The sequence below is a fragment of the Sminthopsis crassicaudata genome, chromosome 2, assembly GCF_048593235.1.
Source record: "Sminthopsis crassicaudata isolate SCR6 chromosome 2, ASM4859323v1, whole genome shotgun sequence".
Taxonomy (NCBI): Eukaryota; Metazoa; Chordata; class Mammalia; order Dasyuromorphia; family Dasyuridae; genus Sminthopsis; species Sminthopsis crassicaudata.
Window position 1 is genome coordinate 523,501,930 of NC_133618.1, and position 19,938 is coordinate 523,521,867.

General features: G+C 34.7%; 1 protein-coding gene across 2 annotated transcripts in view; it reads left to right on the top strand.

The window, feature by feature from the left end:
• TMOD3 (tropomodulin 3) overlaps positions 1-19,938 on the top strand; it is a 75,920-nt gene that overhangs the window by 51,199 nt on the left and 4,783 nt on the right. For both annotated transcript variants that reach the window (XM_074294519.1, XM_074294520.1), the window contains exons 4-9: positions 5,792-5,914; positions 9,875-9,964; positions 11,079-11,209; positions 11,474-11,581; positions 14,743-14,886; positions 16,868-17,012. In XM_074294519.1, the coding sequence (XP_074150620.1) occupies positions 5,792-5,914; positions 9,875-9,964; positions 11,079-11,209; positions 11,474-11,581; positions 14,743-14,886; positions 16,868-17,012 (741 nt within the window). The remainder of the gene's footprint in view (positions 1-5,791; positions 5,915-9,874; positions 9,965-11,078; positions 11,210-11,473; positions 11,582-14,742; positions 14,887-16,867; positions 17,013-19,938) is intronic.

A 19,938-nucleotide genomic window follows, 5' to 3' on the forward strand; every position in this document is an offset into this window, starting at 1 on the left:
TAAATGATGAAATCAGAAACCAGATTATTTAGACTTTAGAAGAAAACAAAAGGGGAAGATTTGTAGACAGCTGCACAGAAAGCTTTTTAAAGAATAGGATGATAGGAATAGTATGATTAATGAGTTTTTCCAGGTCAAGTATCTCTGTAGTGCTGGTGGACTTCTGGGCAAGCTGGACAATGTCTCCTATGTGAATTTCTGCCAGCACTGTAACCTAGTGATAAGAAGAATCAAAAGAAATTAATGAGGAAAAGCAGGAGTGTTGGAAACCTTAACTTTTATATGACCAAGAAACAGATTTATGAACAATGGTAAAAGTGATGACATAAAGAAAATCATAAATGGTCAAAGGATATGAACAATTTTCAGATGAAGAAATGGAAACTATTTCTAGCCAAAGATGTTCCAAATCACTATTGATCAAAGAAATGCAAACTTAAGAAAACACTGAGTTATCACTGCATAACTATCAGATTGGCTAAGATGACAGGAAATGATAATGATGAATGTTGGAGGGGATGTGGGAAAACTGGGACACCAATACATTGTTGGTGGAATTGTAAATTGGTCAGCAATGTTTCTCCTGGGCCCATATCCCAAAGAGATCATAAAGAGGAAAAGGGACCCGGATGTGCAAAAAATTTTTTGGTGGCAAGAAACTGGAAACTGAGTGGATGCCCATTGACTGAGGAATGGCTGAATAAGTTATGGTATATGAATGTCTTGAAATATTATTGTTCCGATTAGATACAAAGGACAAAAAAGGGTACATCTATAGCAATCTAATCTTTGACAAGCCCAAAGATACCAACATTAGGGACAAAAATTCATTATTCGGAAGAAACTGTTGGGAAAACTGGAAATTAGTATGGCAGAAATTAGATATGGATCCACACTTAACACCATATACCAAGATAAGATCAAAATGGGTCCATGATTTAGGCATAAAGAATGAGATCATAAATAGATTAGAGGAACAGAGAATAGTCTACCTATCAGACCTGTGGAGGAGGAAGGAATTTATGACCAGAGGAGAATTAGAGATCATTATTGATCACAAAATAGAAGATTTTGATTACATCAAACTAAAAAGTTTCTGTACAAACAATACTAATGCAAACAAGATTAGAAGGGAAGTAACAAATTGGGAAACTATTTTTAAAAGTAAAGGTTCTGACAAAGGATTCATTTCCAAAATATATAGAGAACTGACCCTGATTTATAGGAAACCAAACCATTCTCCAATTGATAAATGGTCAAGGGATATGAACAGACAATTCTCAGATGATGAAATTGAAACTATTTCCACTCATATGAAAGAGTGTTCCAAATCACTACTGATCAGAGAAATGCAAATTAAGACAACTCTGAGATACCACTACACACCTGTCAGATTGGCTAAGATGACAGGAACAAATAATGATGAATGTTGGAGGGGATGTGGGAAAACTGGGGCACTGATACATTGTTGGTGGAGTTGTGAAAGAATCCAGCCATTCTGGAGAGCAATTTGGAACTATGCCCCAAAAAGTTGTCAAACAGTGCATACCCTTTGACCCAGCATTGCTATTATTGGGATTATATCCCAAAGAAATACTAAAGAGTGGAAAAGGACCTGTATGTGCCAAAATGTTTGTGGCAGCTCTTTTTGTTGTAGCTAGAAACTGGAAGTTGAATGGATGTCCATCAATTGGAGAATGGTTGGGTAAATTGTGGTATATGAAGGTTATGGAATATTATTGCTCTGTAAGAAATGATCAGCAGGAGGAATACAGAGAGGCTTGGAGAGACTTAAATCAACTGTTGCTGAGTGAAATGAGCAGAACCAGAAGATCACTATACACTTCAACAACAATACTGTATGAGGATGTATTCTGATGGAAGTGGAAATCTTCAACATAAAGAAGATCCAACTCACTTCCAGTTGATCAGTGATGGACAGAAATAACTATACCCAGAGAAGGAACACTGGAAAGCTAATGTAAATTGTTAGCACTACTCTCTATCTACCCAGGTTACTTATACCTTCAGAAGCTAATAATTAATGTGCAACAAGAAAATGGTATTTACACACATATATTGTATCTAGGTTATATTGTAACACATGTAAAATGTATGGGATTACCTGCCATCGGGGGGAGGGAGTGGAGGGAGGGAGGGGATAATTTGGAAAAATGAATAAAAAAATTAAAAAAAAAAAAAAGAAATATTATTGTTCTGTAAGAAATAATCGGCAGGATAATTTCAGAGAAGCCTGAAGAGACTTACATGAACTAATGCTAAGTGAAATGAGCATAACCAAGAGATTATTATATACGGCAACAACAAAATTATAAGATGATCATATGTTTAACTTATTGGATTACTTGTTGTTTGGGGGAGGGGAGGGAAATTAAGGTTTTGCAAGTTGAAAATTATTTTGCATATATTTTGAAAATAAAAAACTATTATTTTTTTTAAATAAAGAAAATCATAATGGGCCTGGACAAAATGAGGAAAATAATACATAGATTCTGTTTTCTTGATTACTTTTCCAAAACAGATGCTGAAAATGCCATGTAATACATTAATGGAATTTGCCTACATCATTGAATCATTCACATAGAATGAAATGCAGATTTTTAAAACGGGAAGACAATATGGATAGGAAAAATCTAGGAGCCAAGTACAAAATGAATATTTTAAAAAGACTATGATGCTAGGAGAGGAAGCAATGGAAAAATGTGCAAAATCAATGAGTGATAAAAGCTTGTTTTAAAAACAGACTACTTTGGTTGGTTGCCAGAACCAACACTGAAGTTCTGAAAACAATTTACTTCTAACAGGTTCTAATATATTTCTGTCCCTCTACTTGACTTTCACTGAAAATCATTAAATGTTAACAACTTAAAGAGTGACTTTGGACCTAATGTTGAGAGCCTTGAAGTCTTATCAACTTGACAATATAATTCCTTTCACTCAAGGGAACAGCTAGTAACGGAGCATATCTAATAGTAGACCTTAACCTAGTAGAACATACTTTTTCTTTAAACAAGATTAGAAAAGTCTTATGATCATGTTACTGTTCATGATATCAGGAGTTGTAATGATCATTTAGAAAAATAGTACGAACATAATTTGTAAGAAATTAGTTTGATGATTCAAATTTTTATCAATTTAGGGCTGTTTTATTTCTGAGCTTTTGGAAAATGTTCCATTTGTCCAAGGTGATTTCTAACCCATAAAATTACAAAGTCGCTAGGGAATTCAAGAGTGGAGTCTTAAGCATATTTGTAAGCGAAAGGGAAGAGGACAATAGGTAGAGGCTAAAGATTTTTTAAATACTAAAATTACTAAACAAATTTTAAAGATAGTTTGAATCTTTTGGACACATACTAACTGAGCATAGAGGGAAGTGCCTCAGAAAAGTGTTAGGGGTATAAATAAACAGACAGGGATTAAAATTTTGCATTTTTATAATAATTTATAAATTTATGTGTATAGAATTAAAAATTGATTGTTCATGAGGCCTAAATATACATTTTATGTTCTTTCAAATCACCCATTCCAGACTTTTCCACTATCTTCTAATCACTAAACCCATTGTTTCTGAGCTCAAAGTTTTGTGATCGTTTTTGTCTTTTTTCCTGGCCACTTCCATCACCAAATCTTGTTGATTCTTTCTCAACAATTAGTTTTGTTGTTGTTAGGCACATCTTTTCATTTTTCCAAGCTGTAAGGTATATAGCCCATACTAAACCCTTGAAGGTTTATTTTGCCTTCATTCAAGGAAACTTTGGGAACTTGATAATCTGGCTCTTTGTTCCCCACCCCTGCTTGTCCTCTAGGTTTACAAAAGTATTTAAATATGAGGGAATTTATTAAAAGGTTTGTAAAGAACAACAACAAAAATTAACTTTTCAAACTAGTTAATAAGGGAGCAGTTATGGACATTAAAAAAAATATTTCCAATAGTTACTCAAATCCCCACTTAATATGCTGCTTCACAGATTACTATCAGCTACCCTTCTTCTCTTTGAGGTCTTGAACTCTTATGCTCATCACCTTCTGCACATTGGCTGACTTTTGGCTTCTGCCACCATCTCTCATTGTAGCCCCATCATTATCTTGTTTCTCTCACTCTCTGGTGCTTTCCTGGCTCAGGTCTCTAGTCCTGATGTCCCCATCTCTCCAGCTTCTGGATCCTGTGCCACATAACTGTGTGACCACACAATTTGGAAGGCTCTTCCTTCTCATGTAGCTCAGGCCTAAGTCATCATGGATAATGGCTGCAGGTTCTTCAACCTCCAGTTTGTGACAGTTTCTTTGGCAGTCCCTGAGTACTGCCTCGAGGATTTGGGTATAGTGTGCAGGATTCATTGTCATGGAAGAGCCATCACATTGCATAGAGCATAGGTTTGGTACAGAGGGTATCAAGTACCTAAGCCATATACAATGACTATCTTACATCCCATGGTACAGAAGGTACTTAATCACTGTCAGGGCTGCATATGGCAGACCTTCCATATGCAGGCCTTGGGGGCAGCTAGGTGGCACAGTGGATAGAGCACCAGCCTTGATTCAGGAGGACCGGAGTTCAAATCTGGTCTCAGACACTTAACACTTCCTAGCTGTGTGACCCTGGGCAAGTCACTTAACCCCAGTCTCAGGAGAAAAAAAAGAATGTAAACCATATGCAGGCCTTTCTTGCAAGCAGTGTGTGGGACCAGACTAGTGATCATCACCATGCCGCGTGGAAAGAAGCCTCACCCATCAACCCTGGGATTTTATAGCTAGCTTTGTTCACTAGTCAGATAATCCAGCATTTCTGTGAGCTATCTGGTAACTCATTCTTCCTATCCTAGTGGCAAAGTTAGGGGGAAGGGTACAGCAATTAGGCATTCTTAGGTCTTTTAATCTGTGTCCAGGGTTTCATCCCAGGGATGGTCTAAAATAAATGTTAATCTCTCTAGTCTCCAAGGGACCCAGCTATGCTCTCCCAAGTGGCCTGTGTTCTCTACAACCTCCACAGTTGCAGTGTTTGAAAGCAAAGAAATGGCTTCCAGATTTATTTCCTATCTCTTTACAAATAGAAGGCTACTGCAAGCTGTGACAGTCTCTAATGACCTATATATAAGCCTCTTATTTCTGGATCACATTATATAATTGGATCATAATATTAGTCTTTAATCAGTCATTATTACTAATGTTTTATCAAATTACTGGTTATAAACTCGAAATGATTAAGAGTATGTTGATTCATTTTCCTATAAAAGTTGAGACCTGTGCTTATTATTGATAGGCAGCTTTTAAAAGATGAACTTGTTAAGATGGAGGTTCTACTGACACAGACACTGAGACCAAATAGATGAATCTTGATCATAACATGATCAGTGATCAGATATTTTACCATAGATTCCTTAATATTTAGAACTTTTTGAAATTAGGACTTTGTGATCCTAGACTACTGTGATCTTAGTCAAGTCTAAAAAGATACCAGCCATATTTGTTATTTGGGGATGATAGTTTAAAAAATAATTTTTAACATCATATTGCTGAACCATTTAAAGTTAGATTAACATATTCCTAAAAGAAGTATATACTCCAAAGAAAATGTAATTTGGTATCTACTGAAGGTCTATTTTTGCATATCTAAGGATCAAATTAGATTATTAGAGATACTTATCTATTTTGAAAGGTTTTTTAAATTGCTTTGATATTTCCTTCTTTAGCTATATTTATATGTAGGTAAATATGATAGAAGCTCTATGATGGCAATTCAAGAGGATTAATAGGTTGTTTTTTTTTACAGGGAAAATATTCATCCCTAAACAAAAACCCATACAATCTTATACAGAAGAAAAAATATCCCTTGATCCAGAATTAGAAGAGGCTTTGACAAGTGCTTCTGATACAGAATTGTGTGACCTTGCAGGTAAGGATCTCTTTTAAAGTCTAGTAGAGAGGGTGGGGGTGTGTGGGGGTGGGGGGATGGGGGTGGGTGTTTCACAAGACTTGGCACCTCCCAGGAGATACCATATCCTTAGCTATTCTTTCCAGTGTCCATGCTGCATTTTTTCCTTATAACCCATAATATTGGTCCTTTGTGAGGGGAATCAGAGTATACTTTATCCTCACTGCTACTCCCAGACTCTCCCTTTACCACACTCAACATCATCTCCTCCTTTGAGAGTCATACTACTCAAATAGTGGCAGTTATCTTTTGGCTGTCATGTCAGATTCATTAACCTCCCTCCTTTCTCAAGGAGCTAACTGGCTTATAGTCTTCCTCTCCACCTCCGCCTTTTACTTGGATACTATTATACTCACCACCGCTCTTTTATCCTAATTTTTTGGCTCCTAAGACTTAGTTTTCTACCTCCCTTATACATAGGAAAGTTTATGGCGTTAATTTCATCACCAAAAACAAGAACATTACTCCCACAATCAAAAATTATAAAATTACTTTATCAAAATTGCTCCTTCCTCTTTCCATCTCTCCATGTCAAAACCCTTTGATATTATTCCCAGATATCGCATTTTACTCAAGTCTCTGTTTAAGAGGTGACCTTCCTCCTTGCTAAGGCAATTTCTTTACATGTATGTATGCCCTGTATTTTGTTGTTGTTATGGATTTTTTGTTTTGTACATTTGCACCAGAGAAACAAAATCAATTACATACAGTATCCTGATTTATATTTTCTCTCCTATACCCATTATATAAATACCCCACAGAGATTTGTTAAATAATGTTAGCGAAAAAAAATACTGAAAAATCTTTCTGAACCTTAATAAGATGAAGAGAAAAATACTCTTTATTGTCTGTTAAGCACCCAGAAAGAACTGAGTTCTTTGGAGAGCATATAGCTAAGCAAATCCAACTCAAATACCTTGTATTCTCTAAACAGTTGCTCCCAAAATGATCCCTGCCTCCAGACTTCAATTCCTCCATGTCCCACTGTTTTCTTCCCAGTTTCCCAAAAAATGTACCCAAGTTTCGCTTATCTTTAATAAACCTTCAGTATTTCCTAAATCTATTCAAGCTATTATCAAGATATCAAGAATACACTCATTGCCTCCACTTCTTCACTTCTTAGTGTTTGGAGTTTGACTTCTTACCTAGTCACTTAAACAAAATAACTGGCTCCCAAAATTTCTAGTGATCTTTTAATTTCCAAATCTAAAGGCCTTTCTGTATTCTCATTTTCTTGTTATATTTGACACTAATCATACGCTATTCTTTTCTCTGTTGCTTTTCTTAATATTTATTGTGCTCCTTCTCCTTTTTCTCTCTCCCCCCTCCTCCTTTCTGTCTCTTTTCTCTCTTCTGTATCTCTCTCTCTCTCTCTCTCTCTCTCTCTCTCTCTCTCTCTCTCTCTCTCTCTCTCTCTCTCTCTCTCTCTCTCTCCCCTTCCCTCCCTCATTTCTATCTGTGTCACGAACCCTAAATATGGATGGCACCCAGGCCCTGTCTTGGAATTTTATCTTCTTTTTATATTTTTGGTAACTGGCAACCTCATGAACTCCCATAGATTAAATTAACACCTCTTTTAGATGATTCCTAATTCTCTACACCAATCTACCTCCTCTAATGATACATTATCTCCTGTCTCCATTCCTTTGCACTGGCTGTCTCCAATGCATGGAATGTGTTCCTTTCATATCTTTTCCTAGTTGAGTCTTTGCTTTAATTCAAAATTAAGCTCCTAACACAAACTCCTACAAAAAGCTTTTTTTGATTTTCCCATCTGCTAGTCCCTTTCCTTCCCAAAATTATTTTATATGATTTTGGTATGCGTTTTACATACAGGATTTCCCAAAAATCTCAGTGCAGTTTTAAACTTTTGGCACAGCATGGTGCTAGTATTAGTATATACTTAATGAAGCTTATGGAGTGATTGATTGTTTAGGAGTTTAGTTGCTAGTAAGAGACCACTTAAAGAAGCCCCTTAAGAAAGCTGAAGTCCAGAGAGGTTATATGTATTTGCAAATAGATATACCCTCTTACCTCAGTAAAAGATTAACTATTATCTCCTTGGTATTCTGAAAATGTTTGATTTTTATCTTTTGCACTGCCAATCTCAGAAAAGATTTCTATCAAATCTCACAGTGCGATTTTTATATTAATCCCAAGCTCTGACAGTTGCAGCGCGCGTGTGTGTGTGTGTGTGTGTGTGTGTGTGTGTGTGTGTGTGTGTGTGTGTGTGTGTGTGTTGTGTGTGTGTGTTTAGAGAGAGAGAAATTGGTAGGAAGGAGCTTGGTATCACCCAAATATTTGGAGCCTTTTTTTTTTTTTTAAATCAGTGCTAGATTTTGCTTTATACTATGATTCCGGTAGCCAGGCAGTATGACTGGCAGGTAGCAGAAAGGTTGCTGTTGCTTGGTCATATTTATTATCTTGCTTATTTTGCAGGATGGTCAGGAGAAGAGCCAGAGTGTGCACTACTGCTGTCAAATGGGCCACTCTCCTGGGCTAAGCACAGAGCATAAGCTTCTGTAATACCCAGATCTCTTTCTCTTTCCCTTTCCCTGGATAGAAAAGGTGAACAGTAGTCTTCAGAGAAAAAAAAAAAGATAAGGAAAGACCTAACAAATAGGGACATAGTTAGAGTTGATTCCTTATTAGTCAGATGGACAGTCATGACTGATCCCTATATTTACCTGTTTTGAGTATGTATTTGATATGTACAGCAAATGGTGATATGCAAACCTGCCAATAAGATGAAAAACATTCCATTAAAAACATTAAATGATAGATGCATCAGAATGGAATGTGCCCAAAAAACATTTTACATACTTGGAGGCTAAGTTTTGTAAAAGATGATGAAATAAATTTTCTTTCCAAAGTGCAATTATAATTTAAATATTCTGTCTATCTACCTAATAGCAAGTCAGATATTTATTCATGATGATGGTGAAGTTGAACAATCTAAAATAAAAAATGAGGAACAAATTAAGAATAGAAAATTCTGTGATATACAATCAGTTCTTGCTTTTCGCTTCATTTTAATCCTAAAAATAGGGTTTAAGTATGTAGATTGCTTAGACACCCGTATATATTTGGAGAGAATTGTTATATTGATTTGTATATCTGTAGTTGTATTAATATGCAGATACTTTAAGTGAGCTGGCTTTACATTACCAAATATATCCTCTAAGGATTCTTTTGACCAGAGATAACTCCTTTTGAAAAATAAGATTTTTTTTTTCAAATTTCTTTTTTCAAGAATATTCCAATTCCAACCCTCAAGGAATTTGCAAAAGCTCTAGAAAATAACACAAATGTGACATGTTTCAGTCTTGCAGCCACCAATATAGAATTCAACATATTAAAAATTTTAGTCTCATAACCAAGACTGTAGGGAGTCTTGCTAGAACTGTTATAATAGAAAAGAGGTCTCACAGGAAGACTTGGGTTCAAATTCAGATTGGCCTCAGTCAGGAAGACTTGTGTTGAGTCTTGCACCTGATGCTGAGTAGTCAGTCAACCCCTCAATGCCCCAAATTAACTATTTAATATTATAGTTGGTAGAACAGTTGCTGGTTGATAGTTTGGGAGATAGAATTTCCTCCCCAGGAATTCTTTAGTCTAATGACCAAACTCTGAAAAATAGATGAACTTGTAGTTACCTTTTTTGCCTGAAGAGGGTGATAATATTTTGGGTGACTCAAAAAATGGTATAAATAGGAAAACAGATGAATAGACAGATTATGGTAGGGAGGGAATTTAGTGATTTTAAAGCTCAGCAAAATTTGAAGGTTGAAAAGTGAGGATTTAACTATGTTTCAAATTAATAAGAAATTATTTTAAATTGTTTACTTTGGGAGGATTGAAAAAATTATTTTTTCTAAAGATATAAAAATAACTAATTTTTCCCTTTTTTTATGTTTATAGCTATCCTTGGAATGCATAATTTGATAACCAACACCCAACTCTGTGATATAGTAGGAAGTAATAATAGTGTGGGCAAAGATGATTTTTCAAGTAAGTATTGCATATTCAAACCTTTTTTAATGTGTATTGTAAATGCATTAATTTTTATCACTTCTACTCAATTTCATTTTGAGAATGAACATGAAATTTACTGATAATAATGTATGAAGCCTATGAATATGCAACATTAAATATTTAATTGCTTATCTAAAAGGGGTAAAAAACACTATGGCCATGACAAATATACAAATTTTTGTATCAATATATTATTCTGGATTCATAGAATCAAAAACTTTAGAATTTAGAGACCATGTAATTTATCCTACTACTCTTAGTAAACCCTTCCACACCATTCTACACAATTAGCTTTCAACTCCTGTGTAAAGCTCCTACAGTAGGGGAGCTAGCTCCCTGTCCTCCATTAAAACCTATGTAGACCTGTGTCTTCCTCTTTGTAATTCCCTTTTCTCACTCTCATTGGTCCTTTTGGGGCAACACAGAACAAAATCTGTTTGCTCATGTGATACCACTGAAACTAGCAATCTTGCTTCCTTTTATCTTCCTTTTACAGATAACTCAGTTTTCCTTCTTCAGATAGCTCAGTTTTTTGATCTGTTCTTTGAACATATTACAGTTTGTCAGTTTCCTTCAATATGTAGCCTGACATTAAAACTATTATGCATCATGAATTAGTCCCACTTCACAGGATTGTACTATTTTAAGCTATAGTTCATCTTAATCTTGTCATCAACCAGAAATACTTTTCCCCACCTTGCCTCCACTCCAATCTTTTTCATTATTACTTTTTGTTCCCCAAACCTAGACTGCACTGTCAAGCCTTTATCTTGATTCATACTGTCCCTGATGTTAAGAATGCCCTCATTTCTTCTTCTTTGGTTTGTGAAATTTTTGCCTTTTCTTTAGAAATACTACCTTATCCACTGAACTGGCTGTACTTGCTATTTCAAATCTTAGATAATATCTTTTTATTCAACTGTCTAAAAATGTTCAGCCATGTTAAAGTTTAAAATATGTGAATAATTATGAGGATCAAAATCTTCTAATAAGTCTATAACTCTAATAAGACTAATAAGTCATTTTAACTGTGATTCTGTATCTATTAAAAAAAAAGCATGTAAATGTTCTTGATTCATTTATGTTATAGATGTGGTAAAAGGTGAAAAAATCCTGCCAGTGTTTGATGAGCCCCCAAATCCTACAAATGTTGAGGAGAGTTTACGGAGGATTAAGAAAAATGATTCTCGTCTTATTGAAGTAAATTTGAATAATATAAAGGTAAGTTCTTAACAATTAATAAGGCTATATTATATTGCTTTTGTCCAGTTGAATCTAAGAAGGATCTAAATTTGAATGCATCAACATCTACATTTTCTGTACATTCACCTATCATAAGAGTAGAAAACTGTCATCAGTTTTACATAAATATATAGATAGGTTTTTAAGAATTTAGGATGACTTTCTTCAATTGACAATAAATGATTCCTTTTGAAAAGTAAGAACATTTATTTATTTATTTATTTTTGGATTCCTTCTTTCAAGAATATTCCAATTCCAACCCTCAAGGAATTTGCAAAAGCTTTGGAAAACAATACACATGTGACATGTTTCAGTCTTGCAGCCACCCGGAGCAATGACCCTGTTGCTGTTGTAAGTAAGCTTAAGTTGGTAATATATTAAGCTGGGATGGGGTGAGATGGGGAGAGCAGCTCTAAACCACAGCCTTTAAATCACATTTACTGGCCTCTTCTCTAATTGTTTATACTACTCAATTTAGCTCTTTGAAAGATTCTCTCTTTATCACTAAGTATTTCTTTGTTGTATATCTCTTGTCTCCCCACCTGGATTGTAATATTCCTCTGCTTTGTACCACTTTTGTAACCTTAGCACTTAGTGCAGGGCCAACCTGAGGAGCCAAGTGGATGCTTGTCTTGTGATTTATTTTGTATTCCATCAAAATGCAGCTTGTATAATCATGCATTTTAGGCAGTTGGGTAACTCAGTGGAGAACACTAAGTTTGTTTGCTGTGTGACCCTGGGCAAATCAAAACCTGCTGTCTGCCTCTGTTTTACTGCCTCCTTGGGGGGTGGGGGGAGGGGATTGTGAGGGACCAGATGAGACATTTGTAAAGTGCTTTGTCTAGAGCCTAGGACATCGGAAGTACCACCTAAATGTTAGCTGTCATTTTGGAATTACAAAGCCTCAGGGTGCCTCACCCCATTGGGCTTCTTCACACCCTAGCTTAAGATCCTGGTGCTCCGACATGGTAGATGGCAAGACCAAGGCCCAGGACTTGGTTTGGCTTCCTTCCTCCAGGGCTCATTGCTCTCTCATTGACTGTACTGTTGTGCTGTACCAGATGTGAGAAGACTCGGCAAAATCTGATGTGGAGTTACTAGTTTTGGAATATTGTTGGCTATGAAGATGCCACAGCGTAATGGAGAGAGTGAGCAAGAACCGCAGGGGGAGGTTCCTTATCGCCATAAGCAATAGTTGTACAGATTACCAGGAAGCCCTTAGGCTTCATGCTGCCCCAGATGATCCTGGGAATTAACTTGAGGCCTAAGAGAAAAGAGAGCTTTCTGTGTGTGCTAAAGGGGAGAACACGGGGCCAAGGGTCTCCTGTGTGTCTTTGAGGATGGATGAGCTAACTCCTGGGGCTCGAGTGAAATATCCCTTTTCCTTTAAGGATCCCAAGTTAGGCGAGTGCTAGTGTAAATGTTGGGAGGTACTTCAGTGCCTGCTTAGTCTTGTGCTCTGCATCCTTGCAATGAACTCAACTTCTCCCTAGCTGGGCCCGTTCTCTGTCTGACCCTTTCAAATAAGGATTTAGTCCCACTCAAGTCATAGCATGGAATCTTCTGACCCTGGATTCTTATTTCTGGAGACAATCTCCTCCCCATTTTAGTCACTGAACAATTATTCCCTAAGGGCAGTGACTGAACAAAAGTGGCTCATAGGAGGTGGAACCCTAAGATTAGCGTGACTGAGAACACATAGCTATTCTCATAAGTTCAGGTAACCAGACTCAGATTCCCACAGTACTACTTTGACTTCTGAAGGAGTTTATTGGCAAAATTCTAGAATATTTTTCGAGGAATAAAGTGAATATCTAGAAAAGAAAATGGCCACAAAGAGCCATCATAGCTTCATTAATGAAAAGATATATCAAATTAACTTTATTTCTTTAAAAAAAAAAAAAAGATTAACATACTGATAGATTAGAAAATGTTACAGATTTAGTATATCTAGATTTTAGCAAAGCATTTGATAAAATCTTTCACATCTTTTGAGAAGATAGAACGATGTAGTAGCCTAGGCTGTAGCATAATTTATGTGGACTAAAAACTGTTCAAATTACTGGATCTTCAAAATAATCATTAATTTAGCTTGGCAGGTTGACAGAAGAGCTCCAGAGAAATGCTTAGGGATGCTTTACCCTGTGCTCTTTAACATTTTGATCATTGACTTAGATAAAGTAATAGATATGATTATCAGATTTGCTAGTGATATAGAGCTGAAAAGAATAAATAATATACTAGCTAAAAAAGTTTTTAGTAATCTAGAATGTCGAGCCAAATCTAATGTAATTACACTTATAGGAATAAAGGTAAAAATCTTAAACACTTGAATTTAAGAAAATAATTTTACAAGTATAAAATGGAGAAAGGATAGTTAAATAAAAAACAGTTCATCTGAAAGATATATTGGGATTTCAGGAAAGTATAAACTCAGTATGAGTCAGTAGTTGTGATATAGCAGTCAAAAAAGCTCTAATGTAATCTTAGGCTGCCTTTGAAAGATAAAAGTGTTCAGAATGAAAGGGTGAAAGTTCTGCATATACTGTGTTTTATGAAAGATACTGATAAACTGAAGAGCAGCCAGAGGAAAGTGACCAGGATAATAAAAGATTGATTTCAAGATCATGCCATTTAAGAATAGAAAAGAAATATGTTTTAAAAGTTTGCACATATTTAACCTATATCAGATTGCTTGCTGTCTTGGGGAGGAAAAAATTTTAGAACACAAAGTATTACAAAAATGAAGGTTGAAAACTCTGTTTACATGTATTTGGAAAAATAAAGTACTATTGGGGGAAAAAAGTGTGGAGAAGAGCCTGAAGAAAAAAAAGATTTAGTGATGGGCAAGATCTTTAAATTTCTGAAGTTTGTCAGTGATTATAAATTAGGGTTAGTCATAGCCCCTACTTCCCAAGATAGTTGTGAGGCTTAAATAAGATGGTGTTAATAAAGTGTGTTGTAAACCATCAAGTTCTATATAAATGTCATCTATGATGATGTTGCAAAAGATGCCAACATGCAACAGGAGAGAGAATTTCCTAGTTCCCTAAATCAGTGAAATCACAGGTCCAGTCCCTATCCTAAAAATAAAGGCCTCTAGCTTTAGCTAGATATGGTACATTAAATATGTGAATGTTTTAATATATTGGGCAATTAGCAACTTAAAAATGTCTATGAAGATTCCATGACCAATAGCTGTTGACTTTCTGAGAGTATCATATGCGTATTTATAAAAGAGTAAATCTGTTCTAGGAGGTCAAGGGAATTAAAAAATTCACATGTCCAAATTATGCCAGAATGAAGATTAGGGGATTAAACTATATATAGGTAGAATAGAGCTAAGATGACAAAAATGTTTAAAAAAAAGAAAGAAACATTGTTTAGTTTAATAAGAATTATCAAATAAAAATATTAATGAATCTAAATATATTTTAAAGTATTAACAATATCTTGCATTTTTAAAATCTAGCCTATGAAATCTTAATTTTGATTTTTGTTTTCATTTTTAGGCATTTGCAGACATGCTGAAAGTGAATAAAACATTGAAGAGCTTAAATTTGGAGTCCAATTTTATTACAGGAGCTGGTATTCAAGCACTGATTGATGCCTTAAAAGAAAATGAAACCCTGGCTGAAATCAAGATTGATAACCAGGTTAATTAAATGCAGTAATAATAATAGAATCTAATTATAGTCCAAAGCAATTCCTGCAGTGCTTTGGAGGTCAAAAAAAGGAAGGGTCAGAGTCTGTAGGATCCATGGGAAAGGTTCTCTGGGTAGTTAGTTGGCTTACTAAAATTTTCATTAAGCCTTTGTATAATTGGGATGTTGTCAAGGGTATAGATGTATTATTAATCTAAACTAAGCAGTCTAATACAGGACTTAAAAATATTTGAATTGCTTTTGCTTCTAAAGCCAATTTCTGTTTTTTCACGAACAATAAATAAAGGATTTTTCAGTCACCATAGCATACTATGCAGGTAACAGCTCAGCTTTTCATTTTCATTCCACAGCAAATTAAGACTGTTATTGCTTTTCTTTAAGCTGGGTCTATCCTTATCACCTAATACATTCAAGTACCCTCAGTGTTCATTCTAGTCAGAGGTAAAGAAATAGGAATCTATGTGAGGGCATGCCAGCCAATCTATTATGAAATTTTGTAGTTTGATAGTTTCTGTTTTTCCTGAATAAATAGATACAGGACAGCATAGTACATAATCCTTTCTTCCCAGTGTTCCCAAGAAAAGTACTAATTATAGAAGTCATATGGAACCAAAAGCCTGTGGAGTGGCCCTAGGAAAGAGTGTAAGCAGTTGACTTAATCCCTGATAATCCAAAAAAATTTTTTAATTTCTAATTAGAAAAATGAATTTAATCAATTTAATAAGTGTGTTTTTATGATCAAAGTTCACAAAAAAAGACATTTAGAGTAATGAACTATCATTTCTAACTTCAGCACTATCTGGAATAACTAATTACTATGCCAGAGTTTAACTAGCCCTTGGAGAAGCTAACATGTTGACTTTTGAATGACCTAAATGGAAATAACCCTTAACAATTTAGAACCCTAGCTTAGATTTCATAGCCATCAATTGCTCAGGCATATCCTCATTGAAGAATACAGTGCCCACTTTAGAAGGGGTTTGATGGCCTTTTTCACTCAATTGTAAAGCTAGATTGCACCTGGAGAGGATTTTTATTTTCAAGTCTGGAGATAGAGTCGCTCAAGAACTTATGTGTACAGATTATCAGATTTCACTAGTGGTATCAAGCCTAGTGATGGCTCACATATAATTTATCCTCTCTATAGAGCTTCAGTCAAGTAATTATTGAAAATCAATAATTTGGTTTTTAGCCTTTATCATTTCTCATTTAGGTATTGTTAAACAGTTAAGAGATAAACATGGTTATGGCTGGCTTCCTAAAAATAAGAAAAGATTTAAAAAAAAAAAAGGGAAAAGCCTTAGAAAGCATGCCTGAGGCCATTTAAGTAAATGAAAAAATTGTTCAGCTTATCCCCTCAGTCCACCACAGCGTAACAATTGATGTTCAGACCCTAAGTTATTAAGAAGAGTTTAAATTGTGCCCAGTACACTGTAAGATAAAAATATATTTTAAAACAATCCCCATTCAAAAAGGGTAAAATAAAAAGTTTTAGCACTTTGAGGAAAACCTCGATTATCTTAAGAATTCACTATAGAAGGACAAGATATTTTTTCCCATAATAAATGAGGTATTAATTGTATATGATTTTTGAAGGCTTGTTACTGTTCCAACAAAATAAATGCCGTTGCATATTCAGGAGAATTTGATCTCTGTCATTTCTTCAGAGGTAACAAATTCAGAGCATATTACCTAGAAAAGTCATCTTTATACACAAAAATGAAAGATTTGACCTTCAAAGACATTTAACACAAATTCATAATTTAAACTACAGCTACTTCATTTCATATCTTTTAAAGAACTAAACTTTTGAAACTTTTTCATTTTTCTTATGTATTTTCAGATAAATTTGAAGAGAAAAATACAAAAGAACACACATTCTTGTGTTCCTGACTATTTGTACTAGACATGGCTTTCTGTAAGAAGTATTTTATTCAAGTTTGTTATTATTCTGTTTGTAATTACATTCTAGAGGCAGCAATTGGGGACAGCTGTTGAATTGGAAATGGCCAGGATGCTTGAGGAAAACACGAAGATTCTTAAATTTGGATATCAGTTTACACAACAGGGACCAAGAACCAGAGCAGCCAATGCTATAACAAAAAACAATGATTTAGGTAAGATATGTCTTAGGAAAAAGGATTGCTTTACCCCAAATGTGATGTCCAATAATCTAGCTTTATTTAAAGTTTTTTAATGCATTAATGATGGAAGATATTTTAGAAAAAAAAAATATTCTTTAAAGGAAGAGCAATCTTTTCTCAAAGGGGGTAAAATTCTTTTAAAGTTTTATTAATTATCATTTTCAATTTTGAGGGTGTTTGGAGCAGGAAAATGAGAATTCTATCAGAAGTGGGTCAAAAATATGTACCTCTGTCTTAACAGTAATCTTGCAAGCTGAAGGTAGAGGAATTTGCCATTTTAATATTTAAAAAAGAGATTGTAGCAACTCTTAGGTTGAATTAACTAACATTCTAATTGTCTTAGTGCTATTTTACTAGCTTCTTTCTTGCCTCCTCCTGGTGCTCTTTGCTTTCTATATCATCCCAAGTAGAATACAAAACAGTTACCACTTCTATATGTTAGTGATTAATTATATATTTATATTATATCTGTATCTAAGAAACCCTATGTATAAATTTATGGCATTAAGTGGTATATCCTCTTATGCCCACATTAAATTAGAAAAGCTAATAGGGAATCCTCAGATATTCCTATTATTCTACAATAACTGAAATTAAATTTATATTTTGGGGAAATCAGGATGCAGGATCTTATTTAAAAATCTCTTTTTTTCCCTAGATACACTAGACCTAACTGCTATCCTTTTTCCCCATCCCTGCCAAAAAAAAAGCAAACAGAAAAAAAGCCCCATATCAGAATTTCTGAGCTCTAGGAATTTGCTTATTTATGCTTCAGAGACAGTAACTACTTTACTGTAATGGACCTTTCAACCACAACTGGGTGTTTAACATCTCATTCATTGTTCTGTAATGTGGATAGAGATTTCAAAATGTGATCTCAGCTATAAACATAAATACCTGCAACTTAATCTTAAAGAAACCTCAGATTCATCCTGACCCTCCCAATCACACACACACTCTCATTCTCTCCTCTTTCTGCCATCTTTCCATCTTAACTTTTCCCAAATTTCTGGCTGCACATTTATAGCTTAGACATCTCAGCAAGTTGACAGTCTGTGATGAAGAAGAAAATGATGGTAGAAGATTGGAAGAGCCAGTCAGTGGAAGGCCTTGAAGTCAGATCATAGAATTCTAGATGTTGAAATGGAAGGAAACTTCAGGGTCGTCAAGATGAGGAGACTATAACTTAGGGAGGTGAAGTGATTTTTCTTGTCATTCTGGTAAGACAACTGAGAGCTAGAATTTTGAACCAGGATTGCTTTACCCCAAATTCAACTCCTTTTTTACCATGCTGCCTGATTAGGGATCTTTTTTAAGGCAGAGGAGAGTCATTCTGAAGTGGAAAAAGGGTGCAAGTCAGCAAAATAATGCTTATGCATTAAGATAATTCAAAGGAATAATGGAGCTGACTAGAAGAGAATTAAAATAAACAATGAGAACTTGGACCAAAAAAAAGGTCACAAAAGGAATAAAGAGTAGGTCCAAGCAGGATGGTAAAGGAAAACCTTATAGAATTTGGTGATTTGATTAGCTTGCCAGTAAAGGAGCAAGTGAGAGCCAAATCCATAACAAGGTAGAAGAAGAATTACGATTAGTTTTTTCTGCCTAATTCTTGTCTTTTCCTCAGCATCAATAAGATTTTACCTTCAGTTTTTAGTTCTGATCCCATTTTCATACTCTCATTTTTCCCTAGAGATCACAAGGTGGAGGAATAGGATTTTTGTATTTTGAACAAAAATTCTAAGAATTTTTAATTTATTCTAAATTATTCTAATTTTATTCTAAATTTAATTTATTCTAAGAATAGCCACGAATTAAACAGCTTATAATTGACCTGGTGTACAAAACTTTTTAGAAACTTTAATTTTTAATTGTCAAATTTGTTTTATACTTGAGCTTCAAATCTGAAAAATGGGGGAATGTCTTTTTCAGTTACCTGATTTTGATTATGTCTTTTTTTTTTCTCCCAGTTTCTTAGTCTGAAGTACTCAGAAATATTCCTGCATATTTTTTCCATCTCTCCAGCCAAGACGTTTCAGGGCTTCAGCAACAAGAAGGTTATGGAGTTCACCCAAATAGCCTCTGAGCTCTGGCTTTCATGTTTCTGTCTTTATACTCACTTTTTGATCTACTGTCTTTGTCATCAGTTTCTCACATTTTGCTTTGCTGCACTTTATTTCTGTCTCTCACCTTTACCTGCTTACAGGTATCTTGACCATATGTTTTAAAATACAGGATTAGATTGGAATGCTCCTACCACTACACCTGGACCAATTCCTCAATTTTATTTCATTATAGAAATAGAACTCTAAAATGAGATAATTAACCTGTAGTTTGCTTTTTAGATATTTTTGTACTTCTCTAAGATAATATATAAATGAAGTTATTTTTTATTTTGAGCATTCTAAAATTTTTTTTCTATAATAGCCCAATTATTTTACATATCTAATTTGTAGTATTCAGTATAATTAAGAAATTAGAACCAGGTTCTGCACACATGTATCTAGGATATACTATAACACATTTAACATGTGTGGGACTGCCTGTCATCTAGGGGAGGGGGTAGAGGGAAGGAGGGGAAAATTCAGAATACAAGTGAGTACAAGAGATAATGTTGTAAAAAAATTACCCATGCATATGCACTGTCAAAAAATATATATAATTATAAAATTAATTTTAAAAGAGAGAGAGGACCCCCCCCCAAAAAAAAACAATTAATTAATTAGTCGCTTTTTCTTCCATCTAAAGATGAAAAGGGGAGAAAGGATGAGAAAAAATTTGGTGCTCAAAAACTTGTAAAAATGAATGCTAAAAATGTTCTTGACTTATTGTAATTGTAGTAAAAGTTAAAAAAAAAAAAATAGAACCCAGGAACAGAAATCAATTTTTTTCTTTTTTT